The sequence below is a fragment of the Archocentrus centrarchus genome, chromosome 19 (assembly GCF_007364275.1).
Source record: "Archocentrus centrarchus isolate MPI-CPG fArcCen1 chromosome 19, fArcCen1, whole genome shotgun sequence".
Lineage (NCBI taxonomy): Eukaryota > Metazoa > Chordata > Actinopteri > Cichliformes > Cichlidae > Archocentrus > Archocentrus centrarchus.
Window position 1 is genome coordinate 9,463,917 of NC_044364.1, and position 23,897 is coordinate 9,487,813.

General features: G+C 40.5%; 2 protein-coding genes across 5 annotated transcripts; one reads left to right on the forward strand and one right to left on the reverse strand.

The window, feature by feature from the left end:
* Window positions 1-78: 78 nt before the first annotated feature.
* On the forward strand, window positions 79-6,307 carry irf3 (interferon regulatory factor 3). 2 transcript variants are annotated; one of them, XM_030754332.1, is made up of 11 exons: window positions 79-277; window positions 1,791-1,957; window positions 2,105-2,276; window positions 2,670-2,743; window positions 2,855-2,915; window positions 3,033-3,101; window positions 3,216-3,461; window positions 3,664-3,754; window positions 4,518-4,807; window positions 4,893-5,017; window positions 5,519-6,307. In XM_030754332.1, exons 2-11 carry the CDS (start codon window positions 1,793-1,795, stop codon window positions 5,630-5,632), a joined length of 1,407 nt encoding a protein of 468 aa, XP_030610192.1. In that variant the 5' UTR covers window positions 79-277; window positions 1,791-1,792; the 3' UTR covers window positions 5,633-6,307. The 2 variants fall into 2 exon arrangements, with proteins under 2 accessions (XP_030610192.1, XP_030610193.1); XM_030754333.1 differs by having other exon boundaries at window positions 3,036-3,101.
* A 63-nt stretch (window positions 6,308-6,370) lies between these two features.
* LOC115797815 (synembryn-A) lies at window positions 6,371-14,233 on the reverse strand. Of its 3 annotated transcripts, none has more exons than XM_030754330.1 (14): window positions 13,993-14,233; window positions 13,547-13,641; window positions 13,409-13,456; window positions 12,826-12,916; window positions 12,644-12,733; window positions 11,929-12,536; window positions 11,512-11,647; window positions 11,244-11,432; window positions 10,928-11,022; window positions 10,029-10,179; window positions 9,755-9,850; window positions 8,223-8,367; window positions 7,482-7,761; window positions 6,371-6,861 (listed from the first exon to the last, which is right to left on the reverse strand). In XM_030754330.1, the coding sequence occupies exons 3-14, from the start codon at window positions 13,453-13,455 to the stop codon at window positions 6,720-6,722; spliced, it is 2,070 nt and encodes a 689-aa protein (XP_030610190.1). In that variant the 5' UTR covers window position 13,456; window positions 13,547-13,641; window positions 13,993-14,233; the 3' UTR covers window positions 6,371-6,719. The 3 variants fall into 3 exon arrangements, with proteins under 3 accessions (XP_030610190.1, XP_030610191.1, XP_030610189.1); XM_030754331.1 differs by having other exon boundaries at window positions 12,826-12,838; window positions 13,993-14,232; XM_030754329.1 differs by having other exon boundaries at window positions 12,826-12,843; window positions 13,993-14,231.
* Between the last annotated feature and the right edge of the window lie 9,664 nt (window positions 14,234-23,897).

Here is a 23,897-nt window from a genome sequence, read left to right on the forward strand (position 1 = left end):
GGGCCCAGCTGGTATGAAACCTCGCTGACGTCACATCTGGAAAACGAAACCGTGAACTCGGAGTTTCCTGAGAAAGACTTTCTAATCGCAAAGCGGCCCCACGCCCCGGCAGCATTTAAAGACTCTGCAGCTGGGCCGGGCTGTGACAGTTTGGAGCTCAGCTTGAGGTGGCACGACGAACATCTACAGCCATTTTTCTAATCTTTTTCCACCCGGGAAACGTCTCGCGCTTTGAAGCCAATACTCACTTGCACCGACTGAAACGTCATTACTCAAGGTGGGCGAGTTTTCCTTATTAGAGCTGTCATTCCCGAGCACGAGTGAGAGGAATACATTGGTTACTACTATGACTACAGTACTATTCAAACACTGCATTCAGTTTCAGTACTGGAGTGGTTGCACATGAAAATAATTTCTTCAGGTAGCTGTACAGACTATTTATTCTCTACTTTAAACGCAGTTGAACTGCAAGACTAGTCTAAATCGGCATTACACGCACCTACACCCCAGCTTACTGAAATTATCACCATATAGGGTTGGCAGCTATAACTATAATAAATACTATTATAAATACATCTCTTTTTTTTTTTTAATGCTGCAGCATTTCTGTTGTTTGAATTGCTGAACAGCTGTTATCTATTTGCCCGCTTCCTCCTTCATGCAATTCAGAACTGGCATTAAAGGCCTATAGTTGTCCCAGCTGGACCCCAGTTTCCCTGACACCTGATTGCTGCTTATCAGACACTTAAAAAGAAAAAAAAAAAAAGCCTTTTGATAATCTAATGGAAATTTAAAAATCTAATGGAAAACTCAGTTGAAGTTGGCTGGCTTTTGCCATTAACGCACTAAAACTAAGAAATAGATTTTTTTATTTTTTTTGCCTGGCGTGTGTCTAAACAGCGCCATCTGTAGACAAGCATGGAATTAAAATTCAAATGAATGCATAACAGAGAAATTTGAAATATAAATATATAAGTGCTTAGCAATTTTATTAGACCACACAGTTTAAGGCTTATGCCATAGCTGCCTTAAATTAACAGTATTCTAATCCACTAAAATCATTTTATATGTTTCTGTAATGGTTAATGCACCACTGTGCAGAAGCACTCTAATCAAAATATTTTTAATGCTCACATATAACTGTTGCTATCATGAATTTTCAAATTAATTTTTACTGGTTTACTGGTCGGGTATAAAAACACAAGTTCAGTTTATTTGCCTGATCAATAACAATATAGTTTATAGTTTTTGACGGATTTCTAAAATATTTGGGTTTTCTTGTTTTTATGACAGATGGTCTAGTAAATTTGTGTTTGCTTGATTATTTCTTTGTTGTAACAATGCTTCTTGGCAGTAAATCTTATAGCACTGGAAAGCCAGTTTTTTTCCCCTTAAATGGAGCCACATTTGTAAGGAAAATGCATTTGTGGGTTGATCAGCAGAGGTATGTGGGTTGTGCCCATTAAAAACTCAACAAATCTTCTCTGCCAGTGCCAAAAAGCTTATTCGGCTATTGAGTCTTGTTTTAAGCTTCTTGTACCCCAGGTGTTGACAATCAGGCTTGTCATCATTGGAGGGAATCTCAGTGCAGAGAGATATAGAGATGAGATTCTGCAGCCAGTGGCAATAATAGAAATAACTGACCAAACACAAATTTCCTTACATTTCGTGTTTACAGTGACTATACTGTGAAAGTTCATATGATAGCAAATTGGTACAGTTAGAAAGAATCAGTGATGGTACATCAGACCTTGATGACACCGCTCACATTATATTTTGTCTTGTTGCAGAAATGTCTCATACAAAACCATTGCTCATCCCGTGGCTGCGGGAACAGATTAACAGCGGCAGGTATCCTGGTGTCCACTGGACAAACCCGGAGCGAACAAAGTTCTGCATTCCATGGAAACACGCTTTGAGACAGGACTCCTCTGACACTGACAGTCTCATCTTTAAGGTGATTGTCAGGGAAAGACATGATATGACATCCGTCCATCCATTTATCTTCTTAACCAGTTCTTTGTTCACAAATCCATTCTTCATTAGTCTTAGTCTGTTCACATCAAGTCTTTCTTCCAGTTTTCAACCTGGTTCTGCTTCACAGGCCTGGGCAGAGGTGAGCGGCAACGGCCGGGCACATGGAGACCCCTCAGTCTGGAAGAGGAACTTCCGCAGTGCCCTCCGAGCTAAAGGCTTCAAATTGGTGGACGACAACAAGAATGATGCTGCTAACCCCCATAAAATCTTTCACTGGCCGGAGGAGTCAGCGTCAAAAGGTGAGGATCCACTGCGATACAGACTGAGCATTTGGATCTTTGTTGTAGTGGATAACAAGCCATGTAAAAAGAAGCTGTTTTCTTATTTCATGCACAGGACAACCCCCCCCCCCCCCCCCCCCCCCAAAAAAAAAAAAAAATTCAGATGTTGTGCTTTACACTCTTTTTATAACTGTAATTGATCAATTTCATATTGTATTTGCAAATTCAATCTGGTAAAGCAGTTGTGCACCATATGTTCAGTTCCTATGCATGGTTTTCACCTGTCTGTGAGTTCGTGCAGCACATTTACAGCTTGCATACACTTATGTCTCCATATCTCTGACATATTTCTGATAAAATAAGAAATGCTGAAAAGATACCAAGCAGTGCTCTTTGCTTCCACTCCTAAAGCTAAGTCCAATGCTGGATCCCAGGAACAGGATGACACTGATTTGTTTGCTGATTTGGGCTTACCCTCTCAAGAGGTAAGACCCTGCATTGGGTTACTGTAAGAAGAGACTGGTAGCAAAAGGCAAATATTATTTAAATATTGGGTAATGATATAAGTGTAAAGATGTGTATCTGTGACATCCCAGAGCCAGGTCATTCCATGTTTTGAAGAATGTCTCTTGCTTCCAGAAGACGCTGTGTTTACGGGTGAGAGTGATTGCCTTTTTTATTGAATTTTTCGTGCCTTAGAAGGGAAACATTAATCTGGCACTTATTAATGACAATCATCCTCTGAATGTGTCCGAACTGGTCCGTATCTGCCAGCAGAATCTGCAGCAAGCCCGGATATTCTCCAGGAGTGTCTGAAAGGAATGAACATTGGCCCTGAAACAGGTAGGCTTATCAGCTCTGCTTATCATTTCCTCACTGCTGCAGTATGAGCAGAAAACAAAGAGTATCCGAGGTACTTTCCTACAAGCTAGTTCAGTTTCTCCAACTTTTCCACAGAGGGCACCGCAGGCTTTGAGCCTCCTCCCGAGCAACAACAGCTGCAGAATCAGGTTGCGATTGGTGGACACCCGTTGCCTGGGCAACAGCAGTATCCAGTAATGTATGAGGGTGCAGTTAGTGAAGCTGGGTTGCCTGAGCAACCAGCACATCCAATTGGGGGAGCAGAGGGAGGGGCCTATGATGAGCAGTTGGCGGCACAGTTCCTACAGACAATGAACAAGACCAGAGATGGAGATAATTTCAGTAAGTTGGGGGGGTGCTGCTGTATCAGACAAATGGGAATTTTACACAGACACACTGAAATGACATCCATCACACAGTATTCAAATGGAATATGTTTAACAGGGCCATTAAATGCAGTGTGCCCTGCCTATGTGAATAACAGGGACAGAGTGGAACTGAAAGCATCTTTCCTCATACACTTTCCCTGTTTCTGAATCCATAGGGACTCATTTCAGGATATCAGTGTACTACAGAGGAGTGAAGGTCTCTGAGCAGGTGGTTGAGAATGAAGCTGGAGTCCACTTGGTTTATAGGTAAAGGAAACATCTGACAGATGCTCAGCATTTCCAGTTCAAATATACTGATACACACTGAGTTAAATATGCTTACTTATTTTCTTGCCTAGAGTGATGAACTGTGCTAGATGCTACTCTTGTTTCTGTCTGGGGAAATGTATAGCTGAGGTCAGAAGCTTAAGTTGGTGTGAAAGCATGACTACCATCTTTTTCTGAAGGGAAAAAAAAATCTAAAGCTCATATCTTTTGTAACTCTCTGTTTTATTTTAATAATAAAACAGTGACTAAATAATGAATGTATTTACTTAGTAAGTACGCCTTCACCAGGCAAAATATTTTGAGGGGGAGAAAAAAAGCTTAGAATAAGGTTGACATTACACTGAAAATGTGATCACAATCTTTGCTTAATACGATCAGTAATTATGAAGAAGAAAAAAAGGAGGCATCACACAAATAAGTCCATCACTTTTACTTCTGTAACCATATTGCAGCACTTTAAGCATCAGTGCAACAACTGCAGTGAAAACAGGAATAATGAATGTAAAATGTGGTTTATTGGACTTGCATCTTTTATTGAACTAATTATAGTTTAAATATTAGTACTCTAAAGTACCTCTTTGGGTACTAGTAAACTAGAAAATGCTGGTTTCATTGTACAGTTTCCCAATTTGTAGTGCAAAGCCATTTCCAGTATAGACACAAGAGTAATATCAAAATTCTTGTTTTAATCTAAGCAATATTCTCAGAGATCTGAAAATAAAAATGGTTGTCTTCACATCAGGACTGATCTCAGTGGGACAGTTTTGGATCATAAGACAGGGCTGTCTATAGTCTCTCTGCCAAGTCCTGGAGCCATGCTGGATCAAACCCAAGCCAACCTCACCCAGCGGATTCTGAACATGCTGGGTGATGGCTTGGAAGTCGGGGTGTCGGGCCAAGTGGTCTACGGCCAGCGACGGGGGGAAAGCAAAGCTTTCTGGAGCTTCTCCAAATATGACCAGACCAGACAGCCCCGAGAGATTTCCAAACTGCATCCTCAGCCCCTTTACATGTTCAGGGATTTTGTTCGAGGTGGGCGAAAGGAATAATTCTTCAGCTTTTGTGAGTTTAGTGAATTTAGGCACAGTTTCTTAGGTATTGTCTCATTTCTCCTTAGGAATAAAGGACTTCATTGAGGAGAAAGCGTCAGAGTGCCCTCCCTGCTCCCTGTTCTTCTGTATTGGAGAGAAGTGGCCTGACCTAGACAACAGGCCTTGGGAGAGAAAACTCATCATGGTGGAGGTGAGGAAACTTTGAAATATTTAAAACATGCAAACACTGTTGTGCTCTCACAGATCTCAAGCAGTATTTCAGATAGGCAAATATATTTTTTTTCCCCATTCTGCTGCACAAACTTGTATTAAATTTCATGAGTGATCAACCTCTAAAATTGCCCTCTCAAGAGGAGGGAGCTGTACTCAGCAGCACTTTTCAAGAGGCAATTTTGTCTCAGTATTGATTAGCAGCACAAAGGGAACAGAGCCTGAATACCGGTGCTGACAGCTGATCCTTCAGGTGTAAAAGGTTTCTTTTTTTTCCGCTCCTCAGCCTCCACACAGGACGGCATGCTGAGAAATCAAAAGCTTTTTACAAAAAGTTTCTCAAAGAAACCAGCTTGACGTGTCTCATTGCTCGACCTTTCTCTGATTTCACGGCTGCTGTCAAGCTCAAATGTGCCGCCTTGCTCCCGTCACTCTCGCCCTTGCCTCTGACTCCTGCTCCTAATTTATTTCCTCCTCTCAGGTGGTCCTGATTTCGATGGAGCTACTGAAGAATATTGCTGTTGAAAACGGCGCCTCCTCCCTGAAGTCCGTGGAGCTGCAGATGTCCCTCGAAGAGATGATGATGGAGTCCTGAGACTTGGAAGCAGTCACTGTTTACCCATTCAAGATCTTCAGTCTTAATATCTTAAAACATCTCAGTTCTGCACCAAAAAGATTATATCATGTGATGATGGTTCATAATTACACTGGTGACTTATTAGCTGGTACTTCACAGGGGATCAAATGGTGCAACTTGTACCCTCTTGGATTCAAGTATGCACTTATTTTTTAGTCACAGGAACACAGTCAGGAATTATTTGATAGGATCTTTGGTGCTAATCTAACTGAAAATCTACATTCGGTGCACTCCTCTCTCTCAGCTTTGTTTTTTTCCCCTAAATTGACCTAATGTTACTCAAAGTGAAACGGCCCACCCAGAAGCCATCAGCCTTCCTGCTGATGAACTTATTTGTTACAATAATCGGGCTAATGTTGTGGAATTAATGTGCCAACAGGCAAAATGTAATACAGTGAAGTGAAAATTACATTAATGCCTTGAACTCAACTTCTGAGTTGTTGAGTCAGAGACACTGCTGATATAAAGTTATAAACTGATATAAAGTTCAAGCTGATTTTAACACTGTAGATGTGGCCGGGGCTTCAGGAGCCAGTGTAAGGATTTTTTGACATTTTTAGCCCAGTATGAGGAACATACACCTCAGCATACTGTGCAGATATTAGCTGCAGCCCATTAGGCATTTCCTCAGAGGCAATGTTCTAGTGAAGAATAGATGATATTACTGCAAACATCTAAATACGCAATGTCAGATAATTAGATTTTAACACTTTATTGAAACATTAATGTGTATTATTCCTTCTCAGGATCTACTACATATTCAGAATTGCATTCTCACCATTATGATCTTACACGTGACCATATTGCTGCTGCTGTATGTTATCAGTATCAATCAAAAGGAGAAAATATATGAAATTATCTTTTTTTTTTAAAAACCTTTCTTAAATGTATTCACGCTCAGCATAGCTGGGTTTAGTTGAGAACTACATCCCTCTCTTTTCATGTCATCCATGCAGACACAACACACCTTTCCCACTGATAACCTTTACAAGTAAAATGTTTAGAAAATAATAACGATAAAGTGAATGAAACTGATGATCTGAAATCAGTCCTTGTTGCCTTCGTCTGTTTCTCCCTCATTCTCTGACTCAGACTTCGCCTCCTCAGAGAGAGGGTTTTCCTTTAGTCCTGACATCGGGACGAGCTTCCCCTCTTCATCCACTCCCATCGGCTGGATGATGTTGTCTCTGCAAAGTAAATGGGATGCAGACAATTAAATCATCAGCAGTAACATAGTTCTCATCCTGGTAATTAACTGCTGTAACTTAGGAGAATAGTTCTGATACATATGCAGTGAAGTTTGGTGGCAAACTTTTGAGTTTACAGATCCTAATTTAGCTTTAACAGATTTGATTTTGGTTTTTTTTTCAATAATGTTATACAATTTCATTTACATTCACTCAGCTGTATCGTACAAGACCAAAATCCGACTTTTACATCTCTTGGTATTTCTTAACATTTCACAAATTTAATGACTGCTTGACCCATTAATACTCATCAAGGAACTTCCTCTGCAGCAACACACTATGACACTGCAGAGGAAACACTGGAATTAGCTTTAGTTATTTATAGATCTACGGTACATTGGACACTGTTTTTTGCAACTCTGTTTTTTCTGTATTTGTACCTTTCTAAATTAAACTGAACTTTTATTGTGGTGGACAGCAGTTCATGTTCATTCATTTTTATTTCATATTTTGAAACTGTTACCCCTTAGATTGTTTCCTGTGGGAGTTTACTGTAAATCCTTGTCTCGGAAGACTTTCCTGTATCTTGCATGTCTGTAGCTGTTTGTCCTTTTGCTGACCTGGACAGCTTGTTGAAGAGCATGATCAGCCTCTTGGCCTCCTCCTCCTTCTCCTCCTCTGTCATGCCCTCCATAGGGTCTGGCTGATCTGCCTCCACCCGTCCCGTCACCGGGTTGATGCGGTCTTTGACCTGCCGGTACTCCTCTGTGTCTGAATCTGAGTCGCTGGAATACTGGGTATCTGAGAAGGAGGCCCTGGGCCCCTGGCCCCCCAGCAGGCCCCTGGTGGCCAACAGACCTGCTGCGTTACCGTAACCTGTGTACTTCACAAAACGCCTCACTGGGAAAAGAACCATCGGTAATTTAAATCAGACATGAAAGAGAAAATACAGACAAAACATTTCAACACCACTGAATAATATATATATATAATATATATATATTCAGTGGATCCTGAAAACAAGAATATCAAGACTATATAAATATGCTCTTTTATTTTTATATGTCACTGATGCTCTTATTTATTGTTATATTTTATTGATGCTCTTATTTTTGGGTGTTGACTTTTATGTTTGTCTTTTGTTGTTTTTATTCTTCCTTGTTCAGCACTTTGGTCAGTGCTTGCTGTTTTAAAGTGCTCTATAAATAAATTGGCTTGGCAAATAATAATGCACAAACAAATACCTTAATCATAAAAAAAAGCTAACACATCCTTTGTTTTAATATTATCTGATAATTTCAATATGCAATATTCTATTTTATCGTCAGACTGTAACTTCACTCTTTTTTTATTCTTCTTACCATTTTCCTTGCAGAGGACAAAGATGAGGTCAGCAGCGCAGTGTTTGAGGTCGGTGTCCAAATGAGTCATGAGGCGAATCAGACGGTTCTTCACTGTGGTGCCTTCTTCTGGCCTCTGTGATACGTCTCTCAGAGGAGGCAGGATCTAATGAGGAGGGCAGATTATAGCTTCAATGTTCTTTAACAGTTTTTTTTAAAATGAGCAATACCATTTTGACCACTCACAAATGAAGTAAAATATGCTGTTTACTTCATAACGGTGCATTTGAAGGTCCAAGACAAATCAAATATAAAGTGAAAAATCATTTCTCATAGTGTGCTGGAAGCAGGAGAAGGATGTTTAGGGATGAGCTGGAACAAGTTTGATTTGTGACAGCTCCAACTCACATCTTCCTGGAATTAAAGGATCTGCAGCTAAAATCTTTGTGCTACAGTACTGCGCTAAAGTCTTGAGTGACCCCTCATTTCTTTATGCTTTGTTTTTTAAGTGGTCTTGGGCAATAGTTCACCAGGCTTTCTGAAAGTCTGTTTTTCTTTGGACATTGGCTGCTTTTTCACTCACTTTCAATCCAGTCCTTGTGCCTAAACCTTTTCAGTGGATTTTTTTTTGTTTTGTTTGTTAAGACTGCATTATGCAAAATTTCACAAGAACTGGACTGAAAATCAGTGGCAACAGGTCTTATGGAGTTATGAATCCAAATTGGTTCAGACTGTGGTCAGTATGTACAAAGGCGGTCAGGAGAGAGGAACAACAGTGAGTTGTTTCACAGCCATCTGTGAAACACAGTGGAGGCTCTGTCATGGTTTGGAGCTGCATTTCAGCCAGTGGTGTTGGAGAGTTTGTTAACATTGATGGAATTATGAATGCAAAAAAGTACCATTAGACTTTAATCCAACATGCAATAATAGCTGGGAACCACCTGAATGGCAACAGCTTCATTTTTCAGTATAACAATAACCCCAAACACACTGCCAGTGCAGTAAAAGCATACCTGGATAGAAAAGAGACAATGCAACAGCATTAGTCATGTATTGGCCTCCCAGAGCCCAGACCTCAACATTATTGAAGCAGTGTGGGATGATCTTGACAGACAACAGAACAAAAGGCAACCAACATCTAAAGAATTGCTTTGAATGTCCTTCAAGGAGCCTGGAGAATTATTCCTGAAGAAAATACAAGAAAGCTGCCTCAGAGAGTTCAGGCTGTGCTGAAGAATAAAGGTTGGAATTGTAAATACTGACTTTCAAGCTTTTTAAGATTGTGCAAACACTTTATACTGTATTTCATTGTATGTACATTTTCTTAGCAAAATATAAAGAAATGATGGGTGGTTCAAGACTTTTGCACTTTTACTGTACATACTGCGAGACATGCTAATTCTTATAGAATCTGTGCCTTTGCAGATCAGAAATGCTTTGGTTACATGCAAATGACCTGGACATTAAGTGCTCATAATGTTCTGGCTCATCAGTGCAATTCAAACATTAAAAAGCAACGGCGATGGGAGCATCTCTGAGGTGTAATATATTACATATTTTCTGATGTAGTGCCGTGTTTCTCTGTGAGCCCTGCAGCTCTCCGTCAGCAGAATGAGGATTGGTGTCAGCTTCTCTTTGATCTTATCTCCCTGAAAAGCACATAAAACAAACCCTCTCCAGTTATTTCAGTAATACCAGATGCTCCCGTTTGCATACTGCAAAATGTAAACTTTAAGAACAAATGATGAAAAAAAAAAAAAAAAGCAAAACAAAACACAAATGGATCCAAAAGGATTGCCAGAAACATAGCTCTTTCTACACCCTCACCGCCTCCAGGCGTCTCTCCATGAACATCAGCAGCGTGTGGACACAGTCCATATTGACCCCCTCACACTGCTCTGAATCTGGCTCCAGAGGCACCATCAGCAACACATCAAGACATTGCAGAGGAAGCGCTGACAGCAGGTTCACTGTGTGACTGCAGGAGTGAGAGAAGGTCACAGCAACATAGTGTGTTTTGATAGAAAAGGGTGGGAAACCTATTCCATATTCTGGTTTTCCTTGTTGAGACAGATAAGGATTATTTTTGAACAGCGAATCATGAAAAGTTATTCCAGTAGAGCCTGAAAATTAAAAAGGAACCGAAAATGAATGGAATAGATCCTGTTTAAATATTTGGTGTCATTTGGCAGGATGGATTATAAAGTATTTCATCCAAAGATATAAAAAAGATACTAAAATACACTAGCAGTTATTAGAATTATATTTTAAAAAAATTCTTTTTATGTGACTATGCAGTGAGAATCTAGACCTAATGAAAAATACATTTATTTTTATAGATAGATTTTAATCAGCTTTGCTGGAGATTTAGTCTATCTAGAAGTCTCAAATAAGCAAGCCAGAAGAGGATGTGCATTATTAAACTCATAATTACATTCTCATCTTCATTGTTTCAAATCACATTAAAAACAGCGCTTCTGGATGAAAGTGATATTTTAGGAGTTATGCTGATTTTTGCAACCCCAAAAGGATTTCTGAAGCTTCATATTTACCAATATTTCATTTTATAGTCTACTGTTTAAACCAACTGCAACTGCATAGTATGCGTTATAATTGCATGTTATAATATTATGAGTTTGCTTATGATTATTTTACTTATTATTAAGCAAAATTCTGACACCTGTGACTTTTGCATCTGCGTTTTCCTTTTGTCACATTGTGCTCACCCCTGCAGTTCATCTGTGTCTTCTGACAGTACGCACTTCCTCATCAGGCAGAGACGCAGGATCGCCACCAGGTGTCGGTACAGAGCTGCATCATCCTAATTTTTTGGGGGAGGGCGGGGGGGGGGGGTCAAAACACATTTGGCTTTTATATGATTGCATATTTGACTGATAACAGCCTCTTATTAGCACTTCTGTTTATCAGCTGTAAAAAGTAAATGTGAAAGAAAAGGTTTTGAACATTTGAGCTGGTTAAACTGAATACAGACACTTAATGTTCTGTTATGCCTAAAAAGGCTTAAAGGGTCATTACACAGACCTCACTTGGCTCCTGCTTGTGGGTGCTGTAGGTAATATTGAAGAGAATTTTGAGGATCTCTGTGACACGCTGAGAGGTTTCCAGAGAGATAGGTTGTCCCTGTGAGTCCAGTATGCACTCATACTGGTCTTTCCACTGCACCTCCAGGCAGCTCTCCAAGGCTGCTGTGAGGATGGAAACCCCTCCCTCCTGGAAGAGAATAATGAATGTGAGGGCAGTTGCAAGGTGTACAACAGGAATAACTGTGGAGTATATCAGATAATGTGACCTGTTTAAGCTGGGTGCTGAGCTCTGGCCTGAGTGCAGTCATGAGGAACATGAAGCGTAGTTCATAGAACTGAGCACTAGAGGGATTTGAGCAGCTGACACTGGAGGATACACGCTCTATAAGACCACACATGAGCCTGATGGGAAAATGTAGAAAGAGGTTAACTTTCTGGGTGAAGGCAAATGCAAGATATGGCAAGTGAGAATGACACTGTCCCTGGGATTAGGAATTGTTTCAGTTCCCTGTACTTAATTTACAACCGGGCATGGATTTGTTGCTTTCACAGTAGAAATAAGTGAATATATTTGCTTTGTGATTGCTAAAAGCTGCTGGAAAACAGAGAGCCTAACCAGAATTTTGAGGTTTATGGAAAGTGATGAGATTGTGTTCATGTCTGCGTGCTGTCAAGAATCCTACCTGAGACCACTGAATCTTTCCTGTGCCCAGGCACTGTTGTACACCACATTACACAAGACCTTCATGGCCTCTTTTCTCTTTGCCTCCTCTCCTGACTCCATTTCCTCCACCTCTTCTTCCACATCCATCTTGCTCTCTCTGCGGTCCCTCCGCCCTCTCTCCAGCACCTTGTGATGCATCCCACCTCTGTGCAGTTCGTTGATGCTGGTCCTGTGGCTCCCAAACCAGCTGATGCTGTCCACATCGCCGCTGTAGGTGTTGCTGATGTCGCTCTTGGCATCCTCATCAAAAGCCGGCTGTTCTTCATTTTGATCATTAGTTTCAGCTTCACCTTCGTCCTCATTAGTGTGACCCTGCAGCACTTTGGCCTCTGTGAGAGATGTAATGATGTTATCGTAGAAATCAGAGTCGGGGTCGTTGACTTCATCACTGACATCGCTTGTGGTCAGCCCAGCTAGTTTGGCCAGAGTCAGGAGAGCGCTGTCGGTCACCAAAGGGCCCAGGACCTTTTTGTCCCGGGAAAGAATCCTCAGGGTGCGTAGACATACTCTCAACAGAAGACATTTGACTTCTGTTCTTATGAACCTCACAAGGACCACAGCTAAATTCTGAGGACAGGAACAGAAACATGTTTACAGACATTTATTATAACACTGACTTTGAAAGGAGCTAATGATATCACCTCTAGGCAAGCATAGTGACAGCATCAGATCACCTGTCTGAGAATAAGCCCTCGATCCTCCTGGTCGTACTCATCCAAGTCGGAGTCAGAATCAGTGTAGTCCCTCACTTTATTCTTTCTGAACTGGTACAACAGTGCAAAAAGATTATTGGATTACTTTAAGGCATTTTTCATGTGTGAAGTTTATTTATTTATAAAGTGTGACAGAACTGTACCTCTTCTAGTCTTCTTTGCTTAAGAGATGGACCATCCGTCAGAGAGTAATGTAGCAGAAGAGACAGGAAATGGTGGATTTTAAAAGTCCTTCTATGAATTGAAAGCACAGCATTTTCTCTAAAAAACCTATTTACAAAGCCGAGGAGCAATTTACTGATGGAATGAGGTCATTTCCAAGCCAAAAGAATGGCATCCTTGCTAGGAATGACATCATGTTTCAAAATTAATTCAGTATTTTCTGGAGTGACCTGTCAACAGGTGACCTGTTGGTAATGGTGAATGTGATCATAACATATTTTTTCATTTAGAAGTGAGTTTCTTCTAACTCAGACAATTAGGGCCCATTGGTTTATTCAGTCACTCTGCCTGGACTCAATCTGCTTGAGCACGCAAGGAGAGAGGATCAGGGACAACTGATACAGCAGAATTACTAATCACAGACTCTGGTGTGAGGGCGGGGAAGGGTGGATGAGTCGGAGGTGTGTTGTGAGAGAGAATAAGGTGGCGTTTTAAGCAGCGCCATGAGGACGTGGGTTGCGACTGTAAACTTGCCCTCCTGTGCAGCAGTATAAACAGACTTACTCTGCGTTTTTCCCTCTCCTCTGCATCAAAGAAGAAGCACTGGGCATACTACAGGAAGAGAAACAACGACAAAAAAAGTCAAGTCATGAGCAGCATTGCAACTTGTATTATAATATATGAGCTTCTGTGTGGTGTCACCTCTTTGTTGAACTCCTGCAGCTTTATCTGAACACCATTCTCATCCCCCTGCTTGATGCACTGGATTATCCCCTCTATGTCCACGTTCATGCTTCCTAAACACACATGCACGCACACACAGATCATTTAGGCCATAACAAAATTAAAGTTACACAACAATGAGGATAGTCAGGGCAGAGGTTATCTATTGCCACACAGATAGAAACCATAAATACACAGTATGAAAGAAATATTTGGTCTATTGTTCATCCAGAATATAAACATAAAAGTAGTTAGCTGCTCATCTTTCCATTTCATCCTCACTGCTACCACATAAAATTGATCAATGATAATGTTTTCTTAGTAATTAAACTGAATCTGTATCTTTTATATAGCAGTTACTGACATGAAAGCTATGCACACATAAAAAAGTCTGCAGAGACATAACCATGTCTGACTAAACTTACCTTGCACAGTTCAGTTTAGTAGTCAGGTGATGTAGTGTATACTTTAAATATGTCAAGCAAATCACCACTCCAACTTTGCTTCAGGTTGACGCGTTTATTTCTCCACGTATGTGCCGTGCGCTGTTGTTGTTCAGCTTTGAATTTGCTGAATTCAATCACTCACCAGCCACTCTCATTCACTCAGCCTAGCTCTCTCACTCTGTCTCTCGTTTTAATCCAAGAGAGATGCAGGAGACATGGAGTGTTTATGGTTATAATCCACTAATGGACTCTAAGCTTATATCTCTCAGTGTTGACCCTCTAACCTTTTATGGGTTTGCCAGACTTGTGCTGCACAGCCCTCTCGCTTTCTGTCAAGCTTTAACACACTTTTCTTCACATCTGTTAACAGACTCTAAAATAAGCTGTAAGAATTTGCTATTGCATAGCCATGCTGGAGCTACTCATGGCTAAAACACTGTTAGAAATGCATCAGCGAAGTCACTGTTTATACAGTATTGACAGTTTAAGCTTAAAGATTTGTATTTTTAAGCAAAATATTTGAACGATCCCTAAATTAAATGCACCCCGATTACATGTACCATACTTATATTTTTGTGCACAGTTTATTATAGTGTTGTTTCTGTCTACTTCCACAAGATGGCACAATTTTCAAGGTTGAGTCAGCTCACTCAGGCACACATTATGTGTACAAATGTGTATTATACAAGGTTTCTATTGAAAGTAAACTTTAGCATTTTACCTTAGCCATAAGCCACAGATGGTGATAATCCATACCAAAGGACCTGCAGTAGAAATCAGTCTGCACTGAAACATTGTTTTATTTCAGTAACTACACTGTGTTTGTTTTTTAGCTTAAATAACAAGCTTCAAACACACCTGGTGTCTTGGAAAACTTGCAGCCAAGTATCGTGAGTGCCTTGACAGATGAAAACTGTGAGACAATGATGCATGAGTGAATGACAGGCTTTCCTGCCAGGATGCATACTCTTGCACTCATTGGGTAGAGGAAACATGCTCTGTACGCTAGAGTGAGCAACTGGTGGCTTCAGCCTTACAACAACAGGATGCACTCTACGTCAGAAACAGTGGGAGAAAAGTCAGAGGAGTCCTCACAAGTAGGAAGTCAAAGCATATTTCTTCAAGATGAATTACAAGTAGGATATCAACAATGCAAAGCTACAACAGACGGATGAGAAAACAGCCATCACTAACGCAAACCAGGATGGCAGGCTTAAATCATCCTGACACAGACTAACATGGTGGCCATCTTTTTCCGCACCTTTTTAGCAATACATGCATATAGTCTAAACTCAACTGACTGCTACATGCTGCGGCTTGAAGGGTCATTTCACTTGAATTTCTTTTGCCACATCAATTCAGAACTGTCTCATTGACCACAGTGCTGAATAACATTTTCGCAATAAACAAAAAAGGAACCTACACACTGGCTGTCAGTAGCCACAGATTTCTTTCTTTTTTGGGGGGGGGGGGGGGGGGGGGGGGGCAGTTATCTCAATTCCAATTAAATCAATAGATCCCAAGCATCCCAAGAAAAGAAAATCCCCTATGAACAAGCATGGGTGAAGTGATGGTGGGAAGGACAAACTTCCTTTATACAGGAAAAGAGCTATGGCACAACCAGGCTCAGGAAGGGGCAGCCATCTGCAAAGTGGTTGGTAGATGACGGGAACATATGCACATATATAACCAACACGTCAGAGAAATCTTCCCTTAGGTAGGGTCATTAGAGGCCACTCTGTGGGGTCTTTCCGTGGTCATTTATAAGAGTCACTCACTGATGGTGCCTTAGAGTATACATGTAAACATTTAATGACTCAGCATCTTTCATTAAAGGACCTACAGAACTCCTCTTTTCAACCATTAGGAGAAAAACCTGCACTGGTTATCAGAATGGATGATGGCTTTATGTGTATATTCTTCCTGCAGTAAATGTTTCTCTCTAAGACCTTTATGATTCCTGAATGTTCTTCCTGCACGGTGAACCTAACCATTGGAAGAACAGGATTCCCACAAAACTTTCGTGCAAACTTTCGTGCAAAATTTCTTTTGCGTTGCCTTGCGCTGTCTTTGTTTAGATGAAGTTGGTAGTGTATAGCCTGAGGACAACCGCAGGCCAGCATGGAACATCTAAGGCTTGAGCATGTGCCTGGATGACCAAATAATATAACACTGGTTTTACTGCTTCTAAAATTTAGGAAATTTAACAGGCAGTGAAACAGAGACTGCTGGGAGTTGAACTTCAGTAGTTAGTAAAAGGGTTATCATCTACATAACAGAGAAAATTGATGCCATACTCAGACTGAAATAGATATTAAAGAAAACAGATATTAAAAAAAAGATCAACATTTGACCCATAAGCGACCCCACCGATCAGAAGAGTGGGTGAGGCTGAAAATTCACAGAGGCTCATAGAAAAGCTTCTGCTCATCAAGTATGACTGGAATAAACACAGAGTCAGACCTTGAATATTGCACATTGTGCCAAGTAAGACAGATACTTTGATCTCTAAATTGCTCTGTATTGAACAACAGCAGACCCTGATTCCTTCTAAATGTGATGAAAACAACAATTTTCAAATACTTTTACTTACTTTAATCCAGTGGATCTCAAACTGTGGGGCTGCTCCCCTAGTGGGGCGTAGAGCCGCAGCATTAGGGAGGCGTGAATGATCATGGGAAAAACATAGAGGGGAAACTAGTTCAAACAAATATGATTTATGTAAACAAGAATTTGCTGATGCTATGGTGCTGACCTTTGCTTCACTAAAATTTCATCTGGATCCTTTTTTATTGTTAAGAGCAGATAAAGAAAAAAATGTAGGGTAATCGACAGTATAAATTCTTTTGAGGCCATAGAAATGCATAACATTGAATGAATACTATTATATGCTACTGTCTACCAAATGCACTTATTTAGATTGAAAATGCTTCCACATCCAGATTTACACTCAGTAGCCTCTTTGTTAGTTAAACCTGTTCAACTGCTTGCTGATGGCAAAGTGTCAGAATGGGGAAGAAAGGTGATTTAAGTGATACTCAATGCCAGATGGGGATTATAAACAATGGTCCAAAAAGAAAATATCCAGTGAGCAGCAGTTCTCTGGGTGAAAATGCCTTGTTGATGATGGAGGTCAGAGTGGAATGGCCAGACTGCTTCAATGAGACAGGAAGGGAACAGGAATTCAAATAATCCTGCATTATAATCAAAGTATATTACAGTCAGCAGTAGCTGTAGCAGGAGGCGGAGGCTGAGTATGGAAGCTTAAAGAAAGCTATTTTATTGATCTCTGAAAAAATCAATTCAGTGCAAACGTAACACAAAAGAAAATTGAGGAATCTAAATAACTGAACATAAGACTGGGGAAAATTCCAAAAGCTGGAAAAGCTAAACACCAGGGGCCTATTCCAGAAAGCAGGTTTTGCTAATAACTCTGAGTTTGTTAACCCTAAAATGAGAGAAACTTGGGTTTCCAGTTCCAGAAAGAGAGCTAACTCCAACTATGAGTCATTTACCGGGGTAACAGACTCTGTGAACCTCACCTGTTCGCTGGCAGATTTTATCCAACAAACTCTGAGTATCTCTCTGACTCCTCCACTCCTGCTGCACCTGAACCACCTGTCTGACACTCCCATTCATTTCCTCCTTCATAAAGACACTACAAAGCGATCAGAGGAGCGAATTCATCTGCAGATGTTTATGTTTCTACAAGCACTGAAATCCCGGTTAGACATTAGTTTGTTATTTTTGTACGTAACATGAAGCTTTTACAGTCGTTCACTCATCAACAGAATAGAATAGAACAGAATGGAATAGAATAGAATAGAACTTTATTGTCATTATACATACAACAAAATTCCTTTCAGAACAACCATCCAGAGGAGAACAGACAAGACTAACATGTCTGCAGCCGCTGCCACTACGGGCACCGCCGGTACAATCAATCCCCGGAAGAACAGGCTGTAAGGACGGAGACAGCGATGATGTCACAGATTTATGAGGCAGCTGCAGCTGCCAAACTGTCAGTCAGTTCCTCTGAAATATTTACTGTAGTTACTGCAGCATCACTGTTACATCACACTGATCTGGATGAAGCTTTAGACACAGAACACACTTTGAAAAATTATCTGTTTCAGAAGATGTGAAGGTTTGAGCGAAGATGAGGCTGAAATGATTTGAAGACTTGAAAACTGAACTAAATGGATTTAAAGTGACTTAAATTATGTCATTTTGAAAGTTATGGTGTCAAATTCAGAGTATGAATTTCCACATATTTTCCACTGAAAATCACCTAAATCTGTGATCATCGGCTCTATAACGGATCTGCAAACCGTGTCCGAGTCCACCTGCGCTGCAGGAGGATCCAAATGGATCAGGATCACGGATTCAGACCCGAAAAGGCCCAGATCCAGTTCAGGCTCCAGTTATTTTCCAGCTCATCCAGTCTGGATCTGTTCATAATGGTTTCATTTTCCCGAGACGATCTGCATTCTTTAATTAAAATGCCTCACACTCCCAAAATGCACTGAAATATTTAAAACGTATAAAGCTGAGGAATTTATCATGTTTGCCTTTACTGGTAAAACTTTACATTCATTACAGACTTGGAAAACTGCTCTGAATGTTTTCAGCTAAATATGAAACCACGATTGACCTCTGACCTTTTACAGTAGCTCAGTGAAACATTCTCTGCTGTGGCTGTCAGAGAGCCATCATCTATCAGTGACGCTGATCAAGATCAGCTGATCTTAGATCAGATTAAAATGGTTAAACTGGAAACATTAAAGCAGTTTTTCTGTAAATCTCATTTCTCATCTTTATCCAGTAACGGCAGAAATAATGAAATTTTCAATTAAAAAAATGAAGTGAGGTTGCTATTCCATCAATAGATTCCATTTTTATTGTATAATTATTTAAACAAATAACCATAAACTGAACTGTCATAAACTGCAGCTAAAAAGAGTTTTTATTGAGTAACAAACTGACCTGAGGTCAGCTCCACCCCCGGTGTCTGCTGCTGTCTCAGTCTCTAACACACAGGTCGGTCAGTAAACTCAGTCTGAGCTGTTTCTCCACATTTTTATCTTCACTTTCTGTCTCCTGCAGTTTGTCCGTCAGGCTGAATAACTAGATTTTATAAATTAAATGTGAAATTTGGATTCAGCTTCATCTGATGAAGTTGTGTAAATGATGACAGCAGACATTATAAAAGAAATGATATATTTTATAACAAACTTTTATTCTGGCTATGATGATGTCAGAGTGGGTCAGGCTGATTAAAGTGACTCGACATGCTCCACACTGACACGTGCGATCCTCCATCCATCTATTGGTGAATCCTGGTATCAGAGCTCCATTGATGACGGCTTTCTTTGCTTACTCCCACACGCGCTGAATCAGGGTGAACATACTCAAAGTTGACTGAACTAACTTTCATCAGCTGTTCTGGAACAGGAAACTCAGAGTTGCTGATCTCAGAGTTGGTCAACTCAGAGTATGTTTTTAAACTCAGAGTTTGATGAACATGCTTCCTGGAATAGGCCCCAGGACAGATAATGGACGAGAGGAGATTGAGACAATAAATACACAGGAAGGTGATTAGAGGTAGTGGAGACACGTGGGGATTCACACAGCTAAACTAAATTACAAAGGATGAGGCAAAGAAGTAAAACTAAACACAATACACTAGAGAAAAGAGACTGACAAAATAAAACAGGAAATGGCTGAATGCCAAAGAAACACAGGCTTGACACGGAAAACAGGTGAACAAGGAACTAATTACTAATCACCCATAACCGAGAACAGAACTCACATAACTATGAAAGCCTGAGGATACAAACAAAGCACAGCTAGGAACAACAATAAAAAGGTGCAAGACACAAAACTGCAAAACCCCATAAGAAACTAAGAATCACAGAGAGATATTAAACAGAATTTTACAGCACCAGCACAAAATGCTGAGTCACAGAACAAGGACCATGACAAAATATGCAGAAGACCATCTGTGAATGCACAACATGTCAAACCTTGAAGCAGATGGGCTACAACGGGTGCTACTCAGGTCAGCCAAGAACAGGAAACTAGGGCTACAATTCACACGGCTAACCAAAATTGTCAACAAAAGACTGGAGAAATGTTGTCTGGTATGATGAGTCTCAGTCAAGTTCTGCTGCCACATTCGATGGTAGGGTCAGATACTGGCATAAACTGCAACAGCGGCATGGTGGTTAGCATTGCTGCCTTGATTCCAGCTTGGCTGGTGCCTTTTTGTGTAGAGTTTACATGTTCTCCCTGTGTTTGTGTGGGTTTACTTCGGTTTCCTCCCATGATCCAAAGACATGCAGTTACTGGGGTTAGGTTAATTGGTGATTCTAAATTGCCTACAGGTGTGAGGACGGTTGTCTGTCTTTCTGTGTTAGCTCTGCGACAGGCTGGGGACCTGTACAGGGTGTGCCCTCTTGCCTTATAACAGCTGAGATAGGCAGTTCTGAAGGCAACTTTATCCAACCCAGTACTAGCAAGGTGTACCTACGTAATGAAGTGGCCAGTGAGCGTACATCATAAACCACAACATCAATCACTTAGTAGATCATTCGGCTCATGATCTATCATAATTCACAGATTATGGTAATATGTGAAGAACAGACAAAAATATATATGTTTTATTGTCACTGGTCAGCTCTGACGCATAAAGTAATTAGATTTAAAAACCAGTGACAAGTCATATCCAGGACAAGTTACTCTTATTTCTCTAAAATCTGACCAGTAATCCAGGAAGAGTAGCAATTCCTGTGAAAATGGGAAAAATGCCCATAAAATGACCAACATAACCTTGACCACAAGCACAATTTGAATAAAGCCCCTTTGGGTGGTCATTGGGTGCAACTTTCACTGAGACCTGACCAATACTCAATACTCTAGGGAGGAGTAGTGATTCTTGTGAAGGGAGTGTTTAACCAGGACGCTGCATTTTTTTTTTTTTTTTTTTTCTGACAGGCAGTCCCTCACGTCATCACCTGTTGTCTGATCAACACTTGTCGTAATCCACGCTTAATCATATGTGAGTTCATAATCATTTGAGTGCTAATGCTCTTGAGTGCACGCGCACCAGCGATGACTCAGTGCGCACAACAATACAAACTGCCCAGATGGTAGTTACAGGAAAGGTGCACAATGGACTCTAGAGGGGAAGCTGTGAATCAAAGAGAAAAGAGCCGGGGTGAGATACAGCGCGGAGGATTAAAAAACATTAAATGTGACACTAGCTTCCCATGGATTCATTGTATTATTAAAAGACTATGAATTATGGGATAATTTCCTAGAGATATGTTAGTATGAGGCCATGTGTCAACTTTGAAAAGCTTCTATCTTGTTTCTGTGACCATTTTAAATGGGCTAAACAATCCTGAAAGTGAAATCTTATCCAAATATGTCTTATTTCATCAGCTTCATCTTATGGAAAACACTAAGATCAAGGAGTTGTTTTTGACGCTGTGTATGTGGGGAGGTGATTATGAGTGAAGGACACTGCAGAAATAAACACAGTGACGGCCAAAGTGACTCAAGGGAAAAAGGCACAGGAAAAATGGGGCGATAAAGAAAAGCCTGGAGGAGACCTGGTGTTATTTTGGGCTCGGCGAGCTTCCTGCAGGTGATGGAAATGAAAGAAAGATTTCTGGAACAATTGCTCAGCAGCAAGTGAAGCGAGGGAGGAGAGAGATGGAGGAGGATATGACAGAGTGGGGTGGGGGGGGGTAGGGGTTTGGAGCAACAGGCGAACATGAGAATCAATGTAAACATCACAGAAGGTCACTCTAAGTTTAAGTTTTGTTTGGATGCTGTTGTGTAAAGATTGTTTGTGCTGACATCACAGCTCTCATAAATAGGGAATAAAACTGTGTGTGTGTGTGTGTGTGTGTGTGTTGATATGGCGGTATAGTCACAGTGTTAGACACACCCCCTCATCTCTCCATCACACTATAAAGGACCAGAGGTAGGACTGGATAACAGAGTTGGGCACCCAACAATCAACAAGAGATCGCAGCTGGTTCACTCAACAAGCCACAGCAGGATTCTTGCTCTCCTTCAGCGGTAAGCATCTTTTGCATCTATTCCAGAAAGCATTTATTCTAAAAGCTTTCTGAGCACATAATTATTATCTTATTTTACATATACAGCTAAATTATTTTTTGCTACTTTATCAAGGTGAGTCAGAACTTTTCCTCAGCATCACTCTTATTTATTGATTTTATTAACTCATAGGTGAGTGCGGTATGGAGATAGCTGTTCTGCTGCTGCTGACTGTGCCTTTGACTGCTGCCTCCCCACTGAGACGACCTCAAAGGTGAGTGGAAAAAAACACAGCTCACAGCACAACACAAACACTGACAGTACCCATAGTGAAGTACTACTCCCTATCTGGTAGTAGGAAACATAGCATCAAAGCATGTTTGGCTCAAATTTGTTGTAATTTTTTTTTTTTTTTTTTTTTAAGTTGGAAAGCAGAGCTTCATATTAGTGTGTCTCTATTTTACATTACTGTAAAATTAAGGGTAACATAATCAATACTGTACTCTGTTGAAACCACAGGTCAGACAGAGATATTGTCCTCCCAGGAGCAGCGGTCCAAGCAGTAGGGGTTCAAAGGTCAGAGGAAACACAGGGGTTCCATGCTCCATTAGTGAGGATCATCCCATTCAACTCAGAGGACAACCATCTGGACCTGGAGGCTCTGAAACACAGGTACAAAGGGAATGAAAACATGCTGTGAGTGGCTGTAAATAGGAAAGAGCCCGAGTCTCATAGCATTAACATGTGGTGCCATCTGTAGTCACTATCTGTCATCTATTAGAATAAATATTATGATTTGATGTCAGAAAAACACAATTTTTACATTTTGTAACTTAATTCAGAACTCTTTTTTTAAAATATGTATACGCGATGCTTTGAATGTTCATCCTTCTCTTTTTCTCATCTTCATCACTGACAGCACGGCAGTGAAGCTACGACCGTGGCGTGCACTTCAGCGTGGATGCCAGCTTGGGACATGCCAGCTTCACAACCTAGCAAACACTTTATACCACTTCAGCAACATAAGTGGAAAAGAGGAGTCAAAGAGGGCCAAAGACCCACAGGGATATGGGAGATAGAGTCAAAAGGAATCGTAGCAATCAAGGACTGAAGGGGTGGAAAGTTCTTCACATGGTTCCCATCTATTGAGAACCAATTATCTCTACATCTGCTCTGACTGGTACATAATGTTGATGTTTGTATGTTGTATGAAATGGTTAGGCACATTATTCAATCTTTTTATATTATTAAGTGTCAATATTTAAAAAAAAAAATTATTTATATATATATATATATATATATATATATATATATATATATATATATATATATATATATATAATATACAATAAATATTTAAGATGATCAAAAGTGTGAAGTTTCTGTTCACTCTTATGAACCTGCTGGGGAAGCATAAAGGAATCCTGGAGGTTTAAAGCCTGCTACATGTACACCGTTCATAAATCATTAACCCTTTAAATGGTACAGACAGATATGAAACAGCTGCCTTAAACTATTAAATTTTAGAAGTTACCGCTGACCAAGGTGAAGCCACTGACACAATGCACTGAATTTCAGCTGAGTAAGACAACTTTCTAACAGAAATTTGGCTTTGAAAAACACCCTCACGGAGACACCTAACTAATTTGCTCTGCTGGAAATGTGGGCTATATTTAGGCTCCCGTAACAACAGATAACTGGAGAGCACAAGAATAAGGCGTCTACATGTGCGTCACTTAAGGTATTCAATTTCACCATATCAGATGAGTGACAGTAATGCGGAACGACCACAGTCGGTGCAGCCCGGCTCACAG

What these genes read in the sequence shown, in the direction of transcription:
- irf3 (XM_030754332.1), top strand. Translation starts at nt 1,793, where the DNA reads ATGTCTCATACAAAACCATTGCTCATCCCGTGGCTGCGGGAACAGATT. An exon ending in GGAGGAGTCAGCGTCAAAAG is followed by an intron (nt 2,277 to 2,669) that starts GTGAGGATCCAC and finishes CCACTCCTAAAG; the next exon opens with CTAAGTCCAATGCTGGATCC. An exon ending in AGAAGACGCTGTGTTTACGG is followed by an intron (nt 2,916 to 3,032) that starts GTGAGAGTGATT and finishes CGTATCTGCCAG; the next exon opens with CAGAATCTGCAGCAAGCCCG.
- LOC115797815 (XM_030754329.1), bottom strand. Translation starts at nt 13,636, where the DNA reads ATGAACGTGGACATAGAGGGGATAATCCAGTGCATCAAGCAGGGGGAT. An exon ending in GAGGGCTTATTCTCAGACAG is followed by an intron (nt 12,537 to 12,643) that starts GTGATCTGATGC and finishes TCCTGTCCTCAG; the next exon opens with AATTTAGCTGTGGTCCTTGT. An exon ending in GAAAGATTCAGTGGTCTCAG is followed by an intron (nt 11,648 to 11,928) that starts GTAGGATTCTTG and finishes TTTTCCCATCAG; the next exon opens with GCTCATGTGTGGTCTTATAG.